General features: G+C 40.8%; 1 protein-coding gene across 5 annotated transcripts in view; it reads left to right on the forward strand.

Annotated features, from left to right (window-relative positions):
• Positions 1-25,819, forward strand: part of CDH8 (cadherin 8) — a 228,030-nt gene that overhangs the window by 192,961 nt on the left and 9,250 nt on the right. For 4 of the 5 annotated variants that reach the window (XM_083752335.1, XM_083752336.1, XM_083752334.1 and 1 more), the window contains 2 exons: positions 105-226; positions 8,318-8,435. In XM_083752335.1, the coding sequence (XP_083608461.1) occupies positions 105-226; positions 8,318-8,435 (240 nt within the window). Of the gene's footprint in view, positions 1-104; positions 227-8,317; positions 8,436-16,253; positions 16,378-25,819 lie in introns of all 5 variants that reach the window. The other variant, XM_083752338.1, reaches the window with a different exon arrangement.

Consider the following 25,819-nt stretch of genomic DNA (forward strand, 5'->3'; position numbering starts at 1 on the left):
CAGAACTGTCTGTCTACCTTGGGTCCTTTATGTCATTAGTATGAAATGAAGTGTGCTTACCTCTCTTTTTTCTTCTTTTCCACACTGTGTTTTTCTTCTTTTAGGAAACCCCAGTCAAATATCTCGAGTGCCTGTTGCTATCAAAGTTCTCGATGTAAATGACAACGCTCCCGAACTTGCATCAGGGAATGAAGCCTATTTGTGTGAAAATGGAAAAACCGGAAAAGTAAATATTTCTCTGTTGTCCACACTGTATAGTGGGTTTGCCCTGCCCCTCCAAAAAAAACCTTCCCTGTTCCTTGTCTGTTAATGTGAGTTAAATATTTTTCCTGACTATGTGTGAAATTGAAAATAGGAAGGTATCTTATACTTAGACCAAGCGAGTCACTTGGTACTGTATAGACCATGAGTAGCCAACACAACTCTCTCCAGATGTTTTGGCCTCATTCTCCCAGGGTCAACATGGCCAGTGATCAGGGTACCATATGTGACAATAGGGCAGCTACAGGAACCTCAGACCCAAATGTGGCCTCCCATGCCTCTCTATCTGGCCCTCAGAAGTTTCTATAGGCCATACCCCTCCAGGGCCCTACTTCACATCACAAGTCTAGCTGGAATGTGTCCTTGAACTCTGATAATGTCTCTTACTTGTCTCGATGGCACATAGGGAGAAGTGTGCAAATGTGTTAGAAAATACTCTAGTGTACAAAGGTAAACAATAGGCCAATTTCTCCACCAGTTTCTGCCTCTGGTCTAGTCCACCAGAGTACGTGGGTTTTGCAAAGCTTTCCAGAATGGAATGCAGCCCTCAGGCTGAAAAAGGTTCCCCACACCTGTAAGAGGCAATGGTAGTTTATGGTATTCCTAGACAGGAAGTGGAGGAGGGTAGTTAGGCAGAGTCAGGCTTGCGCGCCTGATAATCTCTCCTGCTCTACACTCAAGGAATGATTTAGTTGCACATTTCTTGCTGTCTGTGCTACTGTGACATGATCTCTGTTCGCACAGTCAACATACTGAGAATGAAGGAGAATGAAGATGACATGAACATCACTCCAATCTCCATGTGTTCATTTAATGACATGAGCAGATCTTACACATGCAGGGACTGAATGTAGGCTGTCTGCACATGGTCAGGAATTGTTTGTGTGCTTTCTGCATGGCCAAGCCTAAACATCTATGGTTTATGAACAAGAGGAGTCTATTTACATGGCTGACTGAATTGGGTATATAACTCAGGGGCAAGGCTTGAAACCACTAACCTGCCATAAGCATTAAATCTACCCATTGTGCAGCCCCCCCCCCCAAAAAAATGGCCACAATTGTTCTGGATTTAGATTAAAAGGGAAAATGGAGCCTTTTAAAGACAGAATTGTTCGCCATCTCTCTGGTATAAGTAGAAGTTGTGGGATCATGATATTTCACACTTTCTTAGAAAAACTTTAAAAAATGGTGAAATAAGGCAGGAACAAGGTGGAAAGGCGAATAGAAGAGGCCTGGGCATATAAGGGAGAGAAATGTTGAACAACTCCTCTACTCCATCCTAGAAATCTGGATCCACAGTGCCTGCCTTGTCCATCATTCAGTTTGGAGTTGTGTTGAATGATGTAACGGAACCTAATCTCCTAGGAAGCAATATAGCACAAATGAAACAGAATCGTTTTTATTATCCAGCTTGTGAAGACGCTGAGTGACAGAAATCCGGAGCTTTGTAGCTACCTCATTTATTTCTGGGTAGTGACATTTTAATTTAAATAAACAGCAGTTGACAGCATGACACTAGAGTTGTTAATCCAGCTATTCTTGTGCCTCGTGGGTGTTTGGCATTAAATTCACCATTTACCAAAGCAGCTTACCTGATAATAGAGTTAGAATTTGTTTCTTATTGTGGGCCTATACAAAAACTATGTGTGCCAAGATTTGATTGTTGCAAACAATCCACATTTGCACCTTCCAGCAGTCATTTCTGCAGCTCCTTCCTGTCCTGGTTATCCAGTTTATAATAGTAAACAGTCTATCAAACCACTGAAGACTGAGATTAGTGAAATGTGGCTCCTAGTAAGTACCAGGCATTCATTGAACATCTACTGAAGTCCAGATCCCAATGAGGTGGTGTCAGGGCTCACTGTGCATCTGCTGAGGCCCACACTCAGCAGGGACCCCAGTGCTAACCCCTGAACACCCCCATCCTGCTTTCCTTCCTCCTGGTGATCACTGTCTTTCCACTTCTCCTATCTAAGCAACTGAACAGTGTCTAGAAGAAGATCAGAAATGTTCTTGCCTTACCTTCATATATTCCTGAGCCTGGGGGCAGCCACTGAAAAAGCTCTCTCATGTGTAACCTTTTGCCCCATCTCAGATAACAGGAGAACTCTATGGATAAAAATGTAGTTGAAATAGCTGGAATAAATTCTAGCTACAAATCTGGCAGGGATGTAACAGCCCTCAAGTAAGTGGACATGGGGTGAGGGTGGAGGATACAGCCATGACTTCATCAACTGCTTCATTAACTGACTGGTCTCATAAAGTCCTTGTCAGAAAGAGAAAAAGATCTGAATGAAATCTCCATGTTGGAACTAGATCCTGCACACTAACCCTTTCTGCCCTTGTTGAAATTTCAGTTTGTGTTTGCTCAAATGAAATTTAAGAGAAATAACAAGAAAAGCTTTATTTCAGTTGTTCATTGCTTAGGGCTAGATCAAGTAGCTGAACTTTCTCTTTGCATATATATATATATATGTATGTGTGTGTGTACACACACACAGTGGTACCTTGGTTTTCAAATGTCTCGGAAGTCAAACGTTTCGGTTTTCGAACGCTGAAAACCCAGAAGTAACTTCTTTGGTTTTCAAATGTTTTGGAAGTTGGATGGTCTACCAGAACGGATTACATTTGAAAACCAAGGTACCACTATAGTCTGGACAAATCAGTGATAGGAGTCAGATGCAGAAAGGTAGCAGTCCATTCAGAAAGAAACATTAATCTCATTTTTTAGTAGACTTTACCACACTCTCTTTCCCCAATATAGCTTCCTGGTTGCCATAAACCAGGGGTGGAGAGCAGAGGTGAATCTCCAGGCACTGGGGTGGAATCCTTAGTCTAACATCTCATGGGGGGGGGGGTGAAGTGGTGCCCCACCTCCACTTCAGAACAGTGTGACCACAGGCGTACTCTGTCAGAGGTGTCTAGTTGGAAGTCTCTGTCCAAAAGCCAAGGTGTGTGACAAATGGGCCATAGAGCTTCATTCAGCAGTGTGAAGGTCCATCAATTTCGACCTGCGTCTTGTGATGAACCCATTAAGCCCATGATCGACCCTGTCATGCCTCAGCCATCTACCAAAAGGCTGGGAGAGATATGCACCCAATGCCTGAGCCAAATTCTACCTATATCTGGAATCAATAGAGGTGTGGCCAGTTTAAAATTGCAGAATGTTGTCCTTGTCCAGTTTGTTTACCTTCTTAGACTAGGCCTTGGTCTGAGGGGAGAGGTCACTGTGACTGGGACTGTAAATCTTAATTCTGACCTTTTTTACACTTGTGCTTTTTCTTGTTCCCCTTTTCTCCCCCCCCCCTCGCTGCTCTTTTTTTAAAAAAAACTCTAGCAACATTACTGGAATGTTCATGGTAGGGCAGGGTGACACCCATTTGGGATCCCAACCTTATATAGCAATCCAGTGCTACATAAGGATAGGGGAGAAATTCAGTTCACATTAAAAGGCAAAGCTATCAAATTCACACTTTCTGAAACAATATGCAAAGTGAAACAGCCATCTTTCATAATTTAAACTTCTCTGTATTTTGAAATGCAGTTCTCTGGCCGGGTAATGTGTATGAAAATGCATTTACTAGGTAAAGTATGTATATAGATGCCTATATCAGTGAAAATGAAATACAAAAATGCATTATATTAGGGGAATTGTTTTGCAAAAATGTGTACACTAGGCAAAATTGCACACAAAATGTGTTTATCAGAAGAAATGTGCACTCCAGCGTTGATAAATTTTCATGATGACAAAAAGAAAAACAGCACTTGCCAACTGAATTGGAAATGTGTAGAACTGAAGACTGCAAAAAATGAGAAACTGGTGGTACCCAAAATTTACAGGATAGTCGTGCACCAGAGTGCCAAGAGAGAGTGTGAAGTGGGTGGGTGATTTACAAAGAAATCAATTTCAAATGCAAATTCAGCATAGCAATCATGTGGGAGGAAAAATAATACAAGAATAAACTGAATATAGAGGCCCTCCTCTAGATCTGAATTCTCTTGCGTCTTCCAAATAAATTCTTGATCATCTGACACAAAGAAAGAATGTGATTGCTTTCTACTATCTGAATACATTTACAGATTTGTAGGTTAACTTAACAGCTAAGTTAAATTGAGTTTGAATCACCTTAGGGGACTTGATTACATCTCAACCTCTTAGAAAACCTTATTTGCAGTCTGTAAATATACTGAGTGAACCATCTAATGCAGTTCATTCCTCCACGTGTTCTATTTTGGTTCCTGATATAATTGAGAGTGGCAACCACGACTGCCGGTGACGTGACAGAATGCATTAAAAACTGTTGATGTATAACACTGCCAAATGAATTCTTCTTGCTTTTATTCTGAACCCATAATAGCAGAATGCTAATCTCAGATCCACTGGAAAAGCATGTCACTTTCTGCTTTGCATTCTTTACACAAATCTGCAAATTTTAAAAAGGGCTGCTCCCCACCCTTTTCTGCTTTTCTACCGGCTCACACCAGACAAATGTACTTAGTTTTACTTATAGTTTAACAAAATTCATATAAAAATTGACTGTAGTAAAACCTGTAAGCACTTTACACAAAATAAAAATCATAAAAATACAGTTAAAACATTTAAAGAGAATTTAAATTAACAGTAAATAAATAAATATTGTCCAGTAGCACCTTACAGGCCAACTAAGTTTGTTCTGGTATAAGCTTTCATGTGCATGCACACTTCTTCAGATACCTTCTTCAGATGCATGCATACAAAAGCTTATTCCTAAACAAACTTAGTTGGTCTATAAGGTGCTACTGGATAATTTTTTATTTATTTTTATTTTGACTGCATCAGGCCAACATGGCTACCTACCTGAAAGTAAAAAAAAAAAAAAAAAAAAGGTTTTTCAACACTGATGTTTCTGAATAGGCTTGCCTGATCAAAAATGTTTTAAGCACACCGCAAAAAGAATACAATGTAGGTGCATTCCTGACATGAATTGGCAAGGAGTTCCAAAGTGTAGATGCTGCCACACTAAAAGAACAATTTCTTATAACTGCAGGAGCATTATATGGCAACAGTAATAGTGTCTGAAGAGGTCAAGTGGGCATATGGGAGAAGCAAAAATACCCTATATATTTTTCACAGAAACTCAAGGCATCTTACAATCTACAACACACAAACCGCAGTAAATCATAAAACTATCTCTGTTTAAATAATGACAATGTGGTGCAGGGTTTTCAGAAGAGAAACTAATACAGTGGTACCTCCGGTTACATACTCTTCAGGTTACAGACTCCGCTAACCCAGAAATAGTGACTCAGGTTAAGAACTTTGCTTCAGGATGAGAACAGAAATCATGTTCTGGCGGCGCGGCAGCAGCAGGAGGCCCCATTAGCTAAAATGGTGCTTCAGGTTAAGAACAGTTTCATGTTAAGAATGTACCTCCAGAATGAATTAAGTACTTAACCCGAGGTACCACCACTGTACTGCCGACTTCGATCCAGACTCTTTTTCTTCATTATATGAAAAGATCAAGGCAATGTACAACAATGTGAAAGAACAAGAATGTGATGACTGTTTCTTCAAATGTTATTCCTCAGAGCATCACCTCACCACCACCAAGGCACACTTTTTTCTTATGCAGATTGTTCTCGCAATTCACAGTGCTGCATATACTGAAAGCAATAAATTGTGGAAAACATTATAATGACAGGTCAATCACGAATGCCCCTCTCCCTTTCATTTTCTTGTGCTGTAATCTCATTGCTGGAAAGTGCCAAGGAGTTACTATAATAATGGTAATTCATTAAGCAGTCATTCAGCACACAGAGAAAGAGATAAATATGACTTACCTTTAGCACAGTAAAAAAGAAGAAGAAGAAGAAGAAGAAGAAGAACAGGGCACCAAAAAGGTCTTGGGCCTTTGCCAGAGCCCACATAGCAGGAACATTTGCAGTTGCCTGCATGACATCATATTTGTATATGTGGTAAAATGCTTCACCGTATGCATTGCATGTGCATAAAGGTGAGGTGAAGGTTGCTATGGGAACCCGAAGTCTTAATTTCTTGACTTGAGTATCTGAAACAACAAACTTGGCACACACACACCCAACACTATTTCATATGACATCCCACATAACGTGGAGGAAAGCAGCCGTGTTGAGTTAGTAAAAGAAAAAGGAATGTGAAGATGAGTGAGAACTGCAACTTCTCGTGTAAGTTTGGTGGAAGATTTTAATGGAAGCTTATAACAGAGATTCAGGAGATTCAAGCATTACATTTAATAAGACTCCGTCTACACAGTTACTCAGCCTAATCTTGCTTTAATCTTAGGAAGATTAAGTTGGGGAAGATGGCATGATAGAAGTTTTGTAAAATTGTGCATGCTACAGAGCAAGTAAAAGATACATTTCTCCCTCGCTCATAATACAACAAACAGAGCCCTTCCATTAAATCGGCCGACAGTAGAATCGGGACAGACACACAAAAAGTACTTCTTCAGGCAAACGCAAGATGTGGTGAAACTGGAAGTGGGCATGAAAGAGAAAGTTTTAAGCAAGCGTCTAAGGCATAGCACCATAGATCAGTGGAGGCTGGTTCATTACGCCAATGGGGCACTGCCCCACTAACCTCAGTCTGCCCTGAAGACAGCCTCCACCTGCCTGCCTCAAATGTCTCTTATTAAAGATGCAGGCTATGTTTTCCCAAAATCCTCTGAATTGTTGTCAGATAGTTTCCAGATTAATTTTCAGACTGAGATGTGATGAGCATTGGAAAGTGGGTGGGTGGCTAGGTAGGTAGATAACACTGGAGCCAAAATGTCATGGAATGCAAGCAGTTATAGCCTTTGGCATTTCTATGCAAGGACAAAACAATATATGAAATAAGTTGAGAAATTATTCACAACAGCAGTAATTGGTGAGAACACAATCTTCCTACCTTCGCTGTGCTAATTTAACACCTGTCAAAGGACACAACGTTAATAAACAGTGAAGCTAATAGCAACTATTCATCCAACACACTCACTGCTGCGGAATTGCTGAACAGGGAACACCTAGAGCTTCTTAGCGATTAATGCGGGGCACAACACAGCTCAAGTTACACACTTTTAGGCTGCAGGCTCCATCATACTTGCTCCAAATTGAGGCCTATTGAAATCAATGGGAATTACTATGTTACAAAAAAATGGTTAGCACAGGTCTGTTATGGTTGACTGAATTTTGCAGGAAGTGAATTATATGCTTAGCCCCTCCCCCTACCCAAAATCAAGAGAATTTAAAAAATACTTAGCTTTGGCAAGATCATGTTCTACAGTAGGTATCAATATTATGTCATTTCATATTTTCTTATAGTTTTTTTGAAGACAAAATTTTGGTTCCAAATCTGAAAATCACTTAGAATGATATGTCTGGGGTGTGATCAGACCAGAAAAAGCAAACAAACAAAAAACAGACCAGCTTGTTCTTGTACTTTTTACAGAAAGTTAGAAAATCTGATGATGCTTTTTCATGCCATGGAGAGAAACTTGACTTTATTTTAAAAATCCACATAGCACTTTTCTGTTATCAGATAATATCCAAAGCAGTTTACAAAACTGAATATAAAATAATAAAACCACACTCAAACTATTCAGTAATGATCTCTTGCTAACATTTGCTGAAAAAGCTGCTGTAAGAAGGCATGCGAGCAAAGGCTTGTAAAAAAAGTTGGCAATCCTAGATAGTCTGGATCCAACCCATGATAAAACTAGACTTAATTATTTTAGCTGGATTTAAATCTCATTGAAATTAATGGGGCAAGCTAGTCATTACTTGTGCCATTGATTTCAGTGGGAACTATGTCCAACAAACTTAGTTCACATCCCCCTCAATGAATTTACTGGGGTGTGACTGATTTAAACTTACAAAACAATCCTATAAATATTTACTCAGAAATAAGTCTCATTGAGTTTAATAGGGCTCACTTCCAGGTAATTGGATGTAGGATTGCAGCCATAACTCCCCCCCCCCTTCCCATGTGCAGTTTAGTCAAACCTGTGAACTGATTTTGATTTAGATAAAACATTTTGTTTTCTTTATCCTGTTGTAGGTCATTCATACGATGAGAGCCATTGACAAAGATGATCCTAAAAATGGACACTATTTTGTTTACAACCTTCCACAGGAAATGGCCAACAATCCAAATTTCACAATTGAGAAAAATCAAGGTAAATATATATAATGCATAAATATAACACAACAGAGTATCATGTGCCCTGTTTTGTTTCTTTCTGCTTGCTTTGTTCTGTTTATTTTGCAAATGTCTCTTTCTCTTCACAAATGAGAATTTGGCTTCAGTCTTTTTCAAAATGTCTGGGACTGGTGCTGAAAGTCACAACTTGGGTTAGAATCATTTTAAGATATGGTAGTCACCAAGGAATTTAAAACTTCCTAGGACAGATTTATCTTCTAATTGGATTGTGGCTAATTCTGAAGTGCTGGAAATATCTAGTGTATTGATTTTTTTGTTAATGTCAAGTAGGGATCATCATATTTCCTCTGTTCTGTTCCTTCTCTGTTCTTTTGGTTAGGTCTGTTCTCCATTCCACTCCTCCTGAATTTTTATGTTACAAGAACATTTTTAAAAAATGCATAGAGGAGGTCACTGTTTGTGTATTTGGAATGTGTCACAAAGAAGTCTATGTATATATACAACAGCATATGCAGTGCTATGTTTTCTAGGAAAAGAGGTGCCAGAACTCACCAGGAACACCTCCCTTGTTTTCTTATAATGGCAATGGCACCCACCTGAAAGGTGCTGGAACTGAATTCTGGTGAATTCCTGTTGGAAAAAAGCCCTGAACATATGTAGAGGTCTTTTATATTCTGAGTGATAGTGGAAAAGGAAGGAACACATAGGTGTGCATAGCCATTTTCTTTCTTCATTGAATGAGTAGTTTTATATAAGCTACCGTTGAGCTTTCACTCTAAAGTGGAAGGAGTTGAAATTTGTGATTAGGCTGGACATATAACAGCTTGACATTTGGGCATCTAGAAGTAAATAAGGAACGGAATAACAATGGAAAATTATGTACTATGTTATGATATTGAATTGTGTGCTTATCAATTCAAAGTGCTGCTTTGAATGTATAAAGTCTTGTGCAGTTCAGGATTCAAACACCTCTAGGACCACCTCTCCCCACATGAACTGATCTGGACCCTGTGATCATTGTCTGAGGTCCTTCTCCTTGTGCTTCCTCCACAGGAGGCCTGGAAGGTGGCAATATGAACATAGCCCTTTCAAGCAGTAGCTCCCTGCCCATGGGATGCTCTTCCCAGGGAGACACACTTGGCTTTTCCCTTTCCCTTTCCCTTTTCCCTTTACCACATATATCCCCAATCAACCACTGCAGTCAATGGAACTGACACAGTTACAGGTACTACACAATACCTGTAACGCGTCTTTAAGAACTTGACATTTTAGTGTGGCAGCACCTACAGTTTAGAACTCCCTGTCAATTGATATCAGACAAGTGCCTTCAATGTATTCTTTTCAGTTCCTGCTGAAAACATTTTTGTTTGGACAAGGCTACCCAAATTTTCAGAAAGCTGATGCAAGATTTAATCTGCTTTCAATGTATCATTATTTTAACTTTATAAAAGTCTTAAATTATTGTTGTTCATTCTTCTTATGGATAATTTCATTGTTTTATCTTTTTTTGTAAACCAATTTGAGGCTCTTAACAACCAAGGAGTGTGTAAATTTTATGAACTAAATAAACAGACCCATTGAAATTAATAGACATGACTAACTTAGGTCCCTTAGGTGGGTTTACTCTGAATATGACTAACATTGAGTAACATTGAGTCAAAGGACTCAGTGACTCCTCAAATAGAAACCTATCTTGATGCAAAGCTAGCTTGAGTAAAGGAGAATTAGTATCAAGCATGTACTAAAAAAGGGAGGGGGCAATAAAGTTGTTAGGTCAGCAAAGTTTGAAGGACAACTTACCTTAGCATTGCCATTTGAAAAGGAAGGGCACACTTTAATCCTGTCACACTCTAGAATTGTCATTTCATTCACACCGTGGAAGGAAGGAGACAAATTTGGATCCCTTTTCTACTGTCATTGAGTTATAAAATTTACCCTGGCCTCATTTCCTGGCACACAGATTTACTTGAAGGTCAGGCAGCAAATGAACAGTAAACAGTCTTGAAAGATAATTTTCTGAATGTGTGGATTGTCACATTAGGGACTGCTCTTCATTGGTTTGATTGATACAGTCGCCGGCTGCACTTAAGTCCCTTAAGCAGTGCATATCCATGGATGGCTCGTGTGTTGCATGTGTGCTGATGTGCAGCTGACTTGCTGAATCTTCACTCTGCCTCCGAAGCACCATTTCAGATTTCACTGGATTGGGGGGGGGGGAGGGTGGAGAGAGGAAAGCAGGGAGGGCAAAAAGGTTTTATGAGACAAGATTCTCAGTCAATGTTTTCAGTCAAGGTCTGATCTTTTATTTATTTGTTCAAAATTATTACGTTGTGTCCAACTAAACCCTACTCAGAGTAAATCTATGGAAATTAAAGCACTTAAGTTGCCCATGTCCATTAATTTCAGTGGATCTACATTGAGTGGGACTAGCCTTGGCAAAAAACCTGCATTTATTTTTTAAATGGAAGAACGTGGACTAATATGGGGCAAAGCTAAAGATTTTGCCAGCAAAATGTCCCAGTCTTGTACCATCAGGACGTGTCTTCCCCACCCCTTCATAATCAGGGGAGCAACATTTTTGTTTTGAAAGGCAACATTTTATCACCAGTCCTCACATATTTAAGGGTGAATCAAATGCTCCAGTACAGAATGGGAAACACCTTGGCTTAGTAGCAGGGGCTGTAGTTTATCACAAGAAGGTGAGACAGCTGTTTGATGCAGCTGTAAAATTGGCTAAGGCAACTTGCAGTTGGGTGTTGTGGTTAGAATGTCGCCCTAGAACCAGGCAGACCAGGGTTCAAATTCCCCCCTTGGCCAAGATGCTCACTGGGTGACCTTGGGCCAGTAACTTCCTCTCAGTCTAACCTACCCCCACAGGCTTGCTGTGAGGATAAAATGGGAAGGAGGAAAACTATGTATGCCACCTTGAGCTCCTTGGAGGAAAGCTGGGATACAAATATAAATGCAATAAATAAAACCAAAACAAACAAATTCTAGAACCATTGTTTTTTTAAAAAATGCATGAAGTAATAGCTCTATCCCCCTCACCCACCTACCACTAGTCAGACCTCATCTGGAGGAATGGGACCAGTTTCCTGCATGTAAAGACATAGACATACTGGAATAGGTTCAGAGGAGGGAAATAAAGATGGTCACAGGTATGGAAAACAAGGCATATAAGGAAAAGTTCAAGGAAATGGACATGGTTAATCTGGGGAAGAGAGGGTTTTATATGGGGTAGGGGGGCAGGGAGGTGGCAGTGACATGAAACCAGTCTTCAAATACCTGCAGGATTCTCTGAATCCCTGTAGGCAAGACACCAGCTAATTTGAAGACTGGGAGAAATCATGTGATTGTAAGAGCAATCTTCAGTCAATGTGTTGTTGAATGACAACTCCTATTGTCCCTGAGCTTTAGTCATGCTGACTGAGGCTGATGCGAGTCAAACAACATCTGCAATAGCCACATTGGCTATTGCTGGCCTCTTCCTTGATGGAGGCCTTCATATACATACCAGGCAGTAATCTGTTGCTGATACTCTAGATTTCAAGAATCAAAAAGTATCAATATCTGTTCCACCTTCTATGATACTTTGAATCATAGAAGATTGTTGACCATATTAATTCTGCTCAGTTAGTTACTTCTACTCAAAGCAGACCCATTGATGTTAAAGGACATGATTAACTTTGATTCATTAATTTCAGTGGGTTCTGCTCTGAGTTGAATTTAGTTGGATGCAACCCTACATTCTACATTATACTGAAATCAGTTGAATTTAACTTCCATGTAAGTGTCTAGAAACAGCAAGCTAGTGTAACAGAACATGCAAGTCATTTGAATTTCTCTTTAAGCTTTGTGAGCAGTCCATACCACTTATTAACCTTCCCCCTCCAATCTGCTGCCCTTCTGAGGTTTCCTCCTCATCCCAACCAAAGTTGTTTGCAGAATGGCACAGGAACACAGACCTCTCTAATTGTTTATATCCTCCAACAAATATGTGCAATGCTATTTTTGTGTGACTAATTGTACTGCATTAAGGAAGTAACCTTTTTTTTCTGGAAGAGCAATGTCAAAGCCTGCTTTCAGAATGGTATGCTGTCCTTTTCTTAATCATCATTATGTTTCTAATGGGTTTTGATGCACACATATTGAAGGATACCCTTGTCCGTAAAACAGCTCCCTGCTTCCTGAGTTATAATTTCTATTTCACTTCAAATTAATGTTGAATGATTTTTTGATTATTTTTTTAAAGAACACTAACTACCTTATTGTAGAACACACACACACACACACATTTTATTTTAACATCTGTGGAGCCTGTGGCCCTGCAGGAATTCATCCCTGATGTCTAGGGTGTGGGTATGGTTGTGGGTGGCTGGGTGTTCACATGCATGCATGTTCTGTGAGGTAGTCTGATTTTGACCTCTGAGGTCTTATGTGGCTCAGGACCGCCTCTTTCAATATGAACCAACCTGGACTCTGCAATCTTCATCTGAGGCTATTCTTAGTGTGCCTCCTCCATGGGAAGTCTAGAGGATGGCAACATGAAAATAAGCCTTTTCTGTGGCAGCTGTGCATTTCTGGAATGCTCTATCCCAACTTGCCTGGCACTGTCATTACACCAGGCAAAAACATGTTTTTTTTCCCATCAAGCACTTGGCTTTTAATTATTTGTGACATTTTTGCATGTGCAGGATGCTTTAACTTTGGTATCCTTTTTTTTAAAAAAAAAACCACCAACAATCTTTTGGATTGTTTTTCTTTAATGCTGGTTTTAATGCATTTACATGTTTCGTTTTTGCTTAAAAAGGTAAAGGTAAAGGTACCCCTGCCCGTACGGGCCAGTCTTGACAGACTCTGGGGTTGTGCGCCCATCTCACTCAAGAGGCCAGGGGCCAGCGCTGTCCGGAGACACTTCCGGGTCACGTGGCTAGCGTGACATCACTGCTCTGGCGAGCCAGAGCCGCACACGGAAACGCCGTTTACCTTCCCGCTGGTAAGCGGTCCCTATTTATCTACTTGCACCTGGAGGTGCTTTCGAACTGCTAGGTTGGCAGGCGCTGGGACCGAGCAGCGGGAGCACACCCCGCCGCAGGGATTCGAACCGCCGACCTTTCGATCGGCAAGTCCTAGGCGCTGAGGCTTTAACCCACAGCGCCACCTGCGTCCCCTTCGTTTTTGCTTAAAACATTGTAAATTCTTTTGAGCTGTCATATGAAAAATACAACAACAAGAAATGATGATGATGATGATGATGTGCCAAGAACAGGTTGCAGTATACTCCTGCATACCCATCCTTCAGCATCAGCGGATTAAAAACAGTTAAATTGTAGTCACAGGAATAGAATGGCTCCTGAAAACACATTTCAGATGTCAAAGGCCAGGGTACAGAAGTGCATTTTCAGTTCTATTTTATACATTTTATGTACATTTTTATCTAATATATGCATTTGTGTATGCATTTTTTAGTTTGAGATCTTCATCAGAAACTTGTAAGTGTGCATAATGAAGGACGTTGCATATTGTTTGAAGTAGTGTGAATTTTCTAAGGCTGCAGTGAACTAAATTTCTTATAAGGCTTGCATTTCCTGGGTAAAGTGAATGCTCCTGAATTTCTAAGGGATTTCATTGACTGCTCTGCTTTTTTACCTAGGTAAGAGAGTTGGGTGACCACAATTTTGTGAGTAAGAATGAATTTTAGGTTCAATTATCTTCCTTATCATACTAACAGAATCTTGGCAGGGATCCCCAACCTTGTGCTGAATATTCTCATAAAGGAGAGGAAATATGCAGAATTGCCATTTCAATTTCCATTCCACTTATGTGTCCATAAGGCATCAAATTAGACACAAACTACAGTGGCTTTTGAGACAAACAGCTTATCGGGTGGTAGAATGGTTCTTGGACTGTACCAATTTCGACATAGCAGGTGTCACATGGGTAGAGCTTTTCAAGCACTATGTCAGTTTAGGCTGAGTGACTGGATGCTTCCTACTGAAAGAATATTCATGCACACAGAAATTAGGTTAGCAGAGAGGTAGGTTAAGTGTTTGCTATGTAGGGAGCTTTATTTATATGAGGGAGTTTTCAAATATTCAGTCCCTTTCCCACCCACTGTCTGAAGTGGATAGGAATAGTTTTATCTTGTGATACACAGTTTGTCAAAAGAGCCTCTTATTTCACCATAGGTAGAATAAGACCAATCAGCAGTTATTTGAATGAATTATAGGCACTGTAAATGCAAGCCTTCCCACAGATTCAAGCGCCAGGATCCCCAGGTGTATGAAATTGCTTTATAAGAAAATAGACCAGTGGCACATCTAGTCCAGTATTATCTACTCTGACTGGCAGTGGCTCTCCAGGGTTTAAGGTAGACGGGTTTGCCATTACATGCTGCCTGGTCCTTTTAAATGTAGAGGACAAGGATTAAAGCTGGGACCTCCTGCATGCAGAGAATATGCTTTGTCAGTGAGCTGCAAAAGAGTTTGGCCAGCTGCTGGTTTAAAGGGCCCCTTGGCAAAGCACTCTTTGGTGAGGCCTCTTCGCCACTGGCCTTAACTGCTGACAGTAGCAAAATGCAGCAGAGTTGACATTTTAATTTTCACAAATACTCTGGAGTACAGTGGTACCTCAGGTTAAGTACTTAATTCGTTCCGGAGGTCCAAGCTTAACCTGAAACTGTACTTAACCTGAAGCACCACTTTAGCTAATGGGGCCTCCTGCTGCTGCGCCGCCGGAGCACGATTTCTGTTCTCATCCTGAAGCAAAGTTCTTAACCTGAAGCACTATTTCTGGGTTAGTGGAGTCTGTAACCTGAAGCGTATGTAACCTGAAGCATATGTAACCTGAGGTACCACTGTAATGCTACATTGGGGGCATTGTGAGGAATTAAAGTTGTAGCTCGACTTAGCAGCTGGACAGAGAAAATAAAACAGTATTGAGCTTTGCCAGGGTGTTTGGCCCTGAGAACTGCCCAGTGATGCCAGGTGCTGATGCCAGTCCTGGCCAGTGGTGAGAGGAGTTAAGTAGCATTGATATGTATGTGGGGTGTGAAGAATCATTTGTTTCACCTGCTTTTTGAAATACATTGCCTTTGAAATACATTTTAGAACAGGGTAGAAAGCCCTTTCCAGCCAGAGGGCTGCAACCTTGTGGGGGCCGCTTGCCAATAGTGGGCAGGGCCAGAGGAGAAAAATGGGTGGGACAATGGAGACTATTTTTTGCCCATTGTACAGTAGGCTATATCCCAGACACACAAATGTCAGGTGTTTCTTCACACACACAACTCTCCATCTGGAGAAGCAAGAGGCAACATCGCTTGAGGAGATGCCTGCTCCTTGTGATATTCGTAGAAATTGTTTATTCTACAACTCCTTTAAGCAGAACAGATGGCCACTTCTCAGACCAACAATTGTATGCAGACAAATCAGGCTGTGATCCGAATCTCTCTCCCCTCCCCACCTTAACTCTGTCAACAGGGCTTTTGTGATTAGTGAAGATACCATCTCTTCCCCAGCCCTGCTACACATGATGAAGGAGGTAATAGTTGGAGGTGGGAACAAGCAGTTCGGCCCAGATCAGGCCCAAAGTCATTGGGTGATGGCAGTGAGACTGGCTGAATATCTAATGGGTTTCAGGCTAGCTCAGCCCCTCCCTGCCTCTAGTATGTCTTGTTTGGAGGCATTCCAACCTACCCAGTCCAAGGGGAATTTGGATTACTCCACCTCTCTCTCCAAAACCACAAACCACATGCACACACCAAACCAGCATAAGATTTCACCCTACTGTCTGTTCTGTCTAGCTAAAACCTCACTCACTCCTCTCCTGTACCCAGGATGCAGGCATCCAGCCAGACAGATCCCCCCTCCTCCGCCAAAAGCCAGAGGTAATCCATCAAGGTTTTCATTGGACTGGAAAGGCCAACCCGATGAATCAAGCTCACAAGGAAGGGGCATCTGGTAAGCTGTTTGTCCCTCTTTTAGGCATCCTTAGGCTGTTCTTCAGTAGTGCTGTTTTGGGGGTTGGGTTCTCCATTAGGTTGTGGTTGAGACTCCCCTCTAGCAATGTCCCAAGACTGCAGATTTATTTACACTTATATGCAACCTGAGGCTACAATAGAGGGGATCACTGCATTAAGGGACTTGTTTCTCCCATAGCCACAGCTTTGGATTCAAACAGAAATTGGCCATGGCTATCTCTCTGGATTTCCAGCTTGTTGCTTTTTGCATTCAGGTTCTAGTTCACACAACTGCCTAATCTCTCTAATCTAAAACGTTTAAAGGGAAAATATTCCACTAGACTGCCACTTCCAGTCATAAGTGAATCTCACCAAATGACAAATTAACCTCTGTATTTTATGTGAAATATTTTGCCACATCAAATTGTAAAACAAACAAACAATGACCCCAGTTTTAATATATTTAACACTATAACCCCAGTTTTAATAGATTTAAGAACACGTTTTGTAATACAACATATAGTGCTATAAGCAAGTGAAGGTGTCCTATGAAATGAATATATCTTGTATATTCTTTATTCCTTTTCCTTTCTTGCATTATATATATATAGTAGTCAACCATTTCATCTGGATTTGGAGTGTTGCTGTACTGGATATTATCCAACTGTGGCTTGCTAGACAGAATTTGAATTATTTTCTCTGTGATCTGCCCAGCTGTATTTTTCTCCTCCTTTGCTAACCATTGGGGTCTAGTACATGATGAATCAGTGGATATCCTGCAAAAAGCTTACATCTGAAGTACTGCAAAGCAGGCCAGCATTCTTCTTCTGAAATTATTATCCAACCTGGGCAGTGGGGGTGGGGGTGGGGGTGGGGGTGGGGGTGGGGGAGTACAATGTAGAGGCATTTAAATGGTTGCCTACCATTGTCCCCATGTAACTGATAAAAATCTTTGTGTACACTGTAGTTCTTTGGCAATCTATATAATCACTTATCTCTGACTTTCATGACAGATGTGTGCTTGTTTTAGCCCTAGTGATAGAGTTGGCAACTATGTTGGGCATTTTATACAATGAAATTTTCTTGGAGAGTATGTGTTTATACTGCAAAACAATGGCGAAGCAAAGCAAGAATCTCAAGGATACTAACTGCATGCTCTTCTAAGGAGTACTTCACACAATAATATTATGATTCGAGCATGCTTTGTTTTCAGAAGTGCTTTTTCCCCTGGAAAGGACAAACTCATTTTTATAGTTCCAGACATTCCCCCCTCCCATACTCAAGAAGGCCTTGCATTCTACTATATTCATATTTATCATATTCCTCAGAAAATAAGAGCCCACTGAATCAGATTAAAAAGTTCACCTAGGCCAGACAAATGCATCCAATAATCCCTCAATGTTGAATGCATAATACCTTCCCTTCACCTGGTGCTCCCTTATACTGCTTCTGAATCTGGAGATATTTATACTGAAAATATTTTATTTTTCTCAATCAGGCATACGCAAACTTGGCCCTCCAGATGTTTTGGGACTACAACTCCCATCATCCCTAGCTAACAGGACCAGTGGTCAAGGATGATGGGACCTGTAGTCCCAAAACATCTGGAGGGCCGAGGGCCTCTGCTTGTTTTAAATCATTTCTATACCACTTCATTCATTCATTCATTCATTCATTCATTCATTCATTTATAAAAAGGAAAGCCTCAAAGCTGTTTACAAGCAAAATTAAATCATCAAATAAAGCACTACAAATTATTTTTTAAAGCATTACATAGGTAGGTCAAATATTCAGCTGGCAGGTTGCTCACTGAAGGAAGACAGTTTGAGCGTATTGTCCCGATCCTGGTCCAACTGCACTGGCTACCAATTTGTATCTGGGCCCAATTGAAAGTGCTGGTTTTGATCTATAAAGCCTTAAATGGCTCAGGACCACAATACCTCAAGGACCGCATCTTCCCATATGAACCAAACCATCCCTGAGATCATCTGCGGAGGCCCTTCTTCATGTGCCTGCTCCTCAAGAGGTCAAGAGGGTGGCAACATGAAAACGGGCCTTCTCTGCAGAGGCTCCCGGTTTATGGAATGCTCTCCCCAGGGAAGTTCTCCTGGCACCTTCAATATACACCTTTAGACACCAGGCAAAAATGTTCCTTTTTAACCAGGCCTTTGGTTGATCTTATTGACATCCAACACCCTTTTAGAATATGGCTTTTTTTTGGGGGGGGGAGTTATTGGGTTATTGTTTTTGGTTTGATTTTATATGTTGTGGTTTTGTTTGTGAACCGCCCTGAGACCTCCGGGTATAGGGCGGTGTATAAATTGAAATAATAATAATAATAATAATAATAATAATAATAATAATAATAATAATATCTTATTTACAGTACTATAATTTACAGGAAAACAATATGGATTTTTTTAAACAAAAACAGCAAGTGGGTCACTCTTGCTTAACAGGGAGCAACAAGACAGTGGAGAGGTTGTCATAGTGCAAGCACAAAAGGAAGAAGTGTTAGATCGGTTCTGCATGTGTGTTTGCACAGCTCAGGCTCCCTGCTGCCTCCCAGTAAGCAAGAGGAATCCCATACCCACCAACATTCTGACCCCTGAATCTGGGACACCATGCCAGCGGTAGCAGCAACAAGGAGAAAGAGACCACTTCCTCAGTGATGGCCCAACTCTGCTAGGTCTGACCTGGGGGCAGTGGCAGTGGAAAGAAGGGGCCCTAGCAGTGGCAGTGGCAGCTGCACCTCTACTCTGCTGGGCTAAAGTGTGCAAGCTCAGCACTGCCGGGCCACAGCTCCACTCCCATGTCAGGCCTGACCCTGGGGCGGGGGCAGCCTCTCCTCTGCTGGGCTCCAGTGTGTGAAGGAGGCAAGGACAGCCCCTGTGGGGGGTTAATCCTCACAGCAGCAGTGATTCTGGCAGCTCCTGCAGTGGACAGAGGAGAGCTGCTGGAGCCTGTGCCTCACTTGGGGCTGGACTTTGGCAGTGGCAGCCATGGAGAGGTTTGGCTGGCTCATCCTCCTCCCCAATATCAGTGGCTCTTCTGGAGACAGAAAGTGAGACATTCCTAGATTGAAACGGAAGCCAAAAAGGCTTCTGTGAATCTGGGATGTCCCTCTAAAATCAGGGGGTTAGAGGGTATGAACCCACCTACTAATAAGCCAGTAAATTACTTCTGGACTTTTATATAGTGATATAGAGAAAGAGCTCTGAGGGACCTCCTAGGAAAAGGATATCCCCACCCTTCCAGCTTCTAAAGAGTTAGCAAACCCGATCACAAAAATAGTAGAACTGCAGCTATGTTGGAAGTGACCGTGTAAAATATGCTTGATTACTACTCTCTTGGACTAAAGGTCAGAGAAAAGTTTCAGAATACTTAAGAAACAATTATCTAAAGTTCAGATTTTCTGAAAGGAACAGAACTGGAAATTATACAGACAATTATCTAAAGTTCATTTTTTTTCCAAAGGAGGCAGTGGAAGGTTAAAAATTACCAGCTCTTTACTGTGGTATTCCCTCCACACTCTTGTATTTAGCTGTGATGGAGTCAATATTATAAAACAGTGGGTGACTCCATTTTATGTTCTAATATGGGGAAGGGGAGATTCAGATGACAAGTCTAATGCTTGTTTTATATATTCATATTAAATTATTTTTTTGAAAAAAGTGCAGTATATTATAAGAACATTTGTTAGCATATATAGAGCATTTCATTTAGCCCACATGTTTAGGTGAAGCGACCTACCGGTAATTCAAATCACCCGGACTAATACATGCTTTATATTTTGTTTTAAATGTAGCTTCCATTTTTATGACTGGTTTTTTTGGGGGGGGGTGGGGGGTGATATTGTATATTGCCTTGGAATGATTGTATAGAAGGTTACTAATAATAGGATCAGAATGTAAATGTCTTTCAAATTATAAATATCACTGAATTTTGTGATATAATCCCCCTGCCCTGGCAAAATGAACACACCAAAATGTGTAAAATAAATAAATACATATATATTTTAGAATAAATAATTTAGAGATGCATACATTGAGAGAAAAGTTTTACTTTGTGATAAGATACCATTGAAGTACACACACAGACACACAAAACAAAACAAAACACAAACAAACACACACACACACACACACACATCATCACATGCACAGATGTGGTGGAATGGATTTATGAATAAAACGGCATTGGCATAGTCACAGAGCAGAAGGAGAGTGATTCCTATGTTTGCTATAGCGATGTTATCAACACAGGTTGCTTTCCTCCTTTGTGGGCAAAGATAGCATAATGGGGTGGGGAGGGAAAACTGATGGTGGAAGAATAGCCAGATGCAAAGTGTCAGCCAGGGTTGAAGGTAGGGGTGAAGTTGGAAAGAAAATAACTACACCAGCTTCTTGGGTGGTGTCTTTTCTTTCTCTTACTGGGGACATATTAGGGAAACAGAAAGTCTTTGAATCTTGCAGATTCAGAGCCTCCCTTAATCACTTCAACACTCTCCCCCTCCCCACCACCAACTGATGGGGATGTTATGGAGTGTTTCATGGCAACTACAAGGAAGCTGCCAGGGCAGACCTTATCTGTCTGTGGCCCTTTTCTCCAGAACTGAGAAGAAGATGCCTAATTCCTCTAGGATGCCCTCTCAGTGATCATAGGATTGCAACAGGAATTGCTTATTGTTATTCATAACTGAAGCTTAAGGAAAGGAATCTCAAGAAAGGAGATTCCTACTAAAAATTAGGAAGATCTTTCTAACGGTAAGAGCTGCTCAGAGGTGGAATGGACTACCTCGAAAGGTGGTGGACTTGCCTTCATTAGACGTTTTTAACCAGATCTCTCAGGGAATCTTGAGCTGTTATTCCTGGATTGTAGGGGGCTGAACTAGTTGGCTTTTGGAGACCTTTCAGACTCTACAGTTCTTTGAGAACTCTAACGGTTCTCAAAGAAACTTATTTTGCTTGGATTTTGCCTCCATTCACCTTTTTGGTAAGTTGCCAGTTTACCACAAGGGGGAGGGTAGCTTACCTTTCTGTGCTCTGAATACTTTGAGAGGGGAAACATTGCTTCAGGTATCAGTGTATGACCTTTCTTACATTGTACCCTGTTTTTAATTTGTTTTAAAAGAACATTGTGAATGCCTGAGTGGCCCAGATCCAAGATACTCAACCTCCAAAGAAAAGCAGACTCTCTCTCTCCCTCTCCCTCTCTCTCTCTCTCTCTCTCTCTCTATATATATATATATATATATATAGTGGCAGAGACATAGGGAAGATGTTTTGTTGTTAGTCACTTCTGATTACACAGGCATTGTCCAATAGGTCCTTCTGACACTTGCAGAATAACATTTCTTATAAGTGCTCACTATTCAGAACCCTTACTGGAGGTAATGGGGTATCACAATTTCCTGGAAATAAATAGGTTTAGTTTATGTGCTTAAAACTGTTACTTCCCCTATGACAGGTAAACTGGGTATGGGTGTGGGGGCAGCCTTTGGATTCTCTTTAGCAACTAACTGTCACCATTTGACATTTAGGTCCAATAAAACAATCTCCCAGAAAGAGGCATTGACTGTCACATCATAGCTCACTAAATCTACGTTGCACAGTCATGTTGGTTTGACATGTGGCATATTATGATGTAAGAGGTGTAGGATGATTGGTGAGCTTCAGTTTTAGACCTTTTATTAAAAACAACAACAACAACTTACAGATATCTAATATGAAATTTGATAGCAGCCATTCATTTGGTTTCCAGAACACACACTGCAAATTTTTGATGTTCACGGAAAGCAGATCACTTTGAATTATCCATGAATGTGTCTGCACACATACAGCTTGGTTATCGTAAATCAGCCTCAAAATATCATAAAGCTGCATAATTTATTTACCGATTATTTTAATAAGCCTTCTGGCTGAACAGAACATTTTTGTCTTTATTGTTAGGCTTATGTAAAAATCTTTCTCGTAAAAAGAATATCGTGCATGATCTGCGTGACTTTGCTTTGTTGAACCTAAAGTACTCTGCAAAACATGTACTTCTCTCTCATTTGTTTGGGTGCCTAACTTTTTGTTTCAGCTTCTGTTGTTCAAAAAAGCAGTACATCACTGAGGCACACCATAGGTTCTTTGCCTTAGTAATGCATTGAAGTGGACAAACGTAAAAAGTGGACACAGTTATAGAGTGAGACTTGTGTAATAAGTTATTTGTGAGGTGCAGATACAATTCAGGCAATATTAACATTGAATCAGATTTGATTAATCTTCTTCCCCAATCCAATACAATGCATGCAGAGGAGGGAGTGCTGACCTGTTCACCATGCGTATATGTTGTTTCTGGCATCCCCAGAGACAACAGGGGATGCTAATTAACCCTAATTCTAATTTATCTATGCAGATTTTGTATTTGCCAAAATAATTTCTAACTACTTTAAGGTTTTCTCTATAATCACAAGGTATATTAATTTTGTGAAATAAATAAAATAATGGGAATATAGTACACCTCACCATTGGGTAGAAGACAGTAACCTAACCAGGTGATCTATGTACCTGCTCATTCCATGATACAGGCAATAACTGCTGGTCAGTGTTGCCATACAATCATAGAATTGTGGAATTGGAAAGGATCCAAGGGTCATCTAGTCCAACCCCCTGCAATGGAGGAATCCTAAGTAATGCATCCATGATAGATGGTCATCCAACCTCTGCTTAAAATTCTCCAAGGAAGGAGAATTGAGTGGGTTCCAGCACCTCTTTTTCTAGAAAAATAGCACTGATTGGGTTGATGCCTCTTCATTAACGAACATTATGGACTGCAGTACTGTTGTTCCTTAGATATCGTTGATTCTCCACTCAATGTAGTTTGACACACATGAATCAAAATAATCTGATCTCACATTTGTTTGTATGGATGTTCTGCAGTTTTTTTCCCATCGATAAAATTGAAATCATACACTGTGGCCTGTGATCCAGGAGCCCCCTGTTCAAATCTCATTTCAGCCATTAGCTCATTAGGTGGTAGAATAACTTAGTTCCTAAGCTAAGGCTCCCCCCAGATATAACTATTTCATGTTGTCTAACTTTTCCCCATGTGTAAAGAAATCTACTTCATCACAGCCCTTGAGATTTCCAGCTGCAAAGTTTCCAGTTAAAAAACAACTTTCTTTCTGTTTAGAATTAACAATTCCAGCACAGATAATTTATAGTACAGGCTTTAATGCCATTAATGATTTGATCTTTCTAAGAACATTTTTAAAAAATGAAAAGAAAGAGAAGGACAGAAAAGTAGCTAGCTAGGTAGAAGGTTACACAGCAGGGAAATCTACAGATCTCTAAATATTAAAGGCAGTACTGCAAATTGAAGAAATATCAGGTACACACACAAAAGGGCACTTCAGTGTAAACTGATTCGTGGACTTAAAAAGTTCTAAATTACAATTATGGTCTGATACCAAGGCCCAGAACCATCAGGCAGAGTGAATCAATGGCTTCAAGCTGCAGATATTGGAGAACAAAAGCCACAACTCTGGGATGTCCTTCCTCAAATACCTCCCTGTCATTTCCTTTTATTGCCACATGCCGTCTTCTGCCCCCCACCCCCTAAAATCTGTTTCACTGTCTCCAGTGTGCTGGCAGATGCTGTCCCATCACCAGTCTTGAAGCTCTAACCACCAGTACACTTGAATTCTTTTACATGGAATGGGTAGGCCCACCGTCTTGCTCTTTGCCCTGGAAAGCAATATGCCTTTTTTCAGACCTGCTAGGGTCCCCTGTTTGCACACCTTTACTCACATGGGCTTGCTGTTTCCAAGACTGCTCTCATGCTAGTTCAAGTATGCATAAAGTATTCCACTCATATGATTCATTTTTATATCCGCTTGCATGCCACACGTTTTAAAAACCTCCCAAGGGCATGAAGTGTCATCCCTGTGATCTGTAAATGTTGGGACAACATTTTAGTGGCTAAATCTGGAATGTGGTGGGAGCCACTGAGGAGGAAGCAAAAGCCACACAAGTAAAAGCATGTTTTAAGAGGCCTAAGGCATACTTAATTACCAAATTAGAGCTTAGAGAGGCAATTCATGAATTAATTAATTAACCTCCAGTGTAGAGGAGGAAGCTGGCGGGCAGAAGTTCTCCTCGGATTGGTTGTAAGAAGACAGACAGGTGGGAGCTAACTGAGGACAGACTGTGGTTAGTGGGGCAGTGCCACCTTCACCCTAATAACCAGCCTCCACTGGTTTGTGATGTAATGATGTTGTTGATGTTGTTTTAAATCCATACATATGCACATGAAAGGCACGGATGGCAACTTAACTTAGAACTCATAAGAATAGATCACAAAGCAAAGTGTGATATGTTTTGTGAATCAAGGGATGGTTAAGTAAATGACATGAAAAGCATGATAATAAAGGATCAGCAGGTTAATTGGGGAGATGAGCAGACAGCGCCCTCTCAAGCACCTGTTTCCAAGCTAATTCATGCAGTAGCCTTGGTGTCTGCTCCTGTAGGAGCTGCCTGCTGTTTTCTGAGCTTCTAAGTTGTTGGTTGTTTTTTTTTTTTTAAAAAAAGCTCTCTACTGGGAAACAAAAGTAAAGCAGATAAAGTGATTTTATTACTAAACAGGAAGGCTGGATTGCTTGAAAGTTTCAAATTGCAGAAGTCAGAAAAGGAAGACTTCCATGGATAGCACCTTGCAACACTGAAGTAGCACTTAGTGTATGAATGTGAGAAGTGGTTATTTTCCATTCCACCACATGCAGCCCAGTTTCTGTTCCACTACTGTCTGTCTTCTGCACAAAACAACATAATTCAACTGAATTTCCACTCTGGCAAAATTAAGTAAGTTACACAATTCATTAATTATGCGTACAGTGGTACCTCTGGTTATGAACACTTCTGGTGATGAATGCTTCAGGTTACGAGTTCCACTAACCAGGAAGTAGCTGCTCCTGGTTGCAAACTTTGCCCCAGGATGCAAACGGAAATTGTGCACCTCTGGTGCGTGTGCAGTGGGAGGCCCCATTAGTAAAAGCAAAAGCTCAAGATAAGAACAGTTTCAGCTTAACAATGGACCTCTGGAACGAATTAAGTTCGTAACCAGAGGTACCACTGTATTACCTACTGATATGGAGAACTAAAGATAATAAAAATGAAAAGCAGAAAGAATCCAAAATTCACAGATTTGCCCATCCCTAAATTAATCTTAATCGACTGGTTCAGTCACCTACCCTTATCTTCTGGGGCTTGATTGGGATAAGACCTATGGCCCAGGTGAAGCCCTGCAGAGAGAAAAACAGTTTGTGTGAGTTTGTGTTGACTGGCCTAAATAATACTCAGAAATTTAATAATAGTTCTCAGAATTAAATAGGCTGTAAACCAGGCTGCATGCTAAGTGAATTTGAATAGAACTCTGTCTCTTAGAGACAAGATGGATCA

The sequence above is a fragment of the Podarcis gaigeae genome (assembly GCF_964106915.1).
Source record: "Podarcis gaigeae genome assembly, chromosome: 8".
NCBI classification, from domain to species: domain Eukaryota; kingdom Metazoa; phylum Chordata; class Lepidosauria; order Squamata; family Lacertidae; genus Podarcis; species Podarcis gaigeae.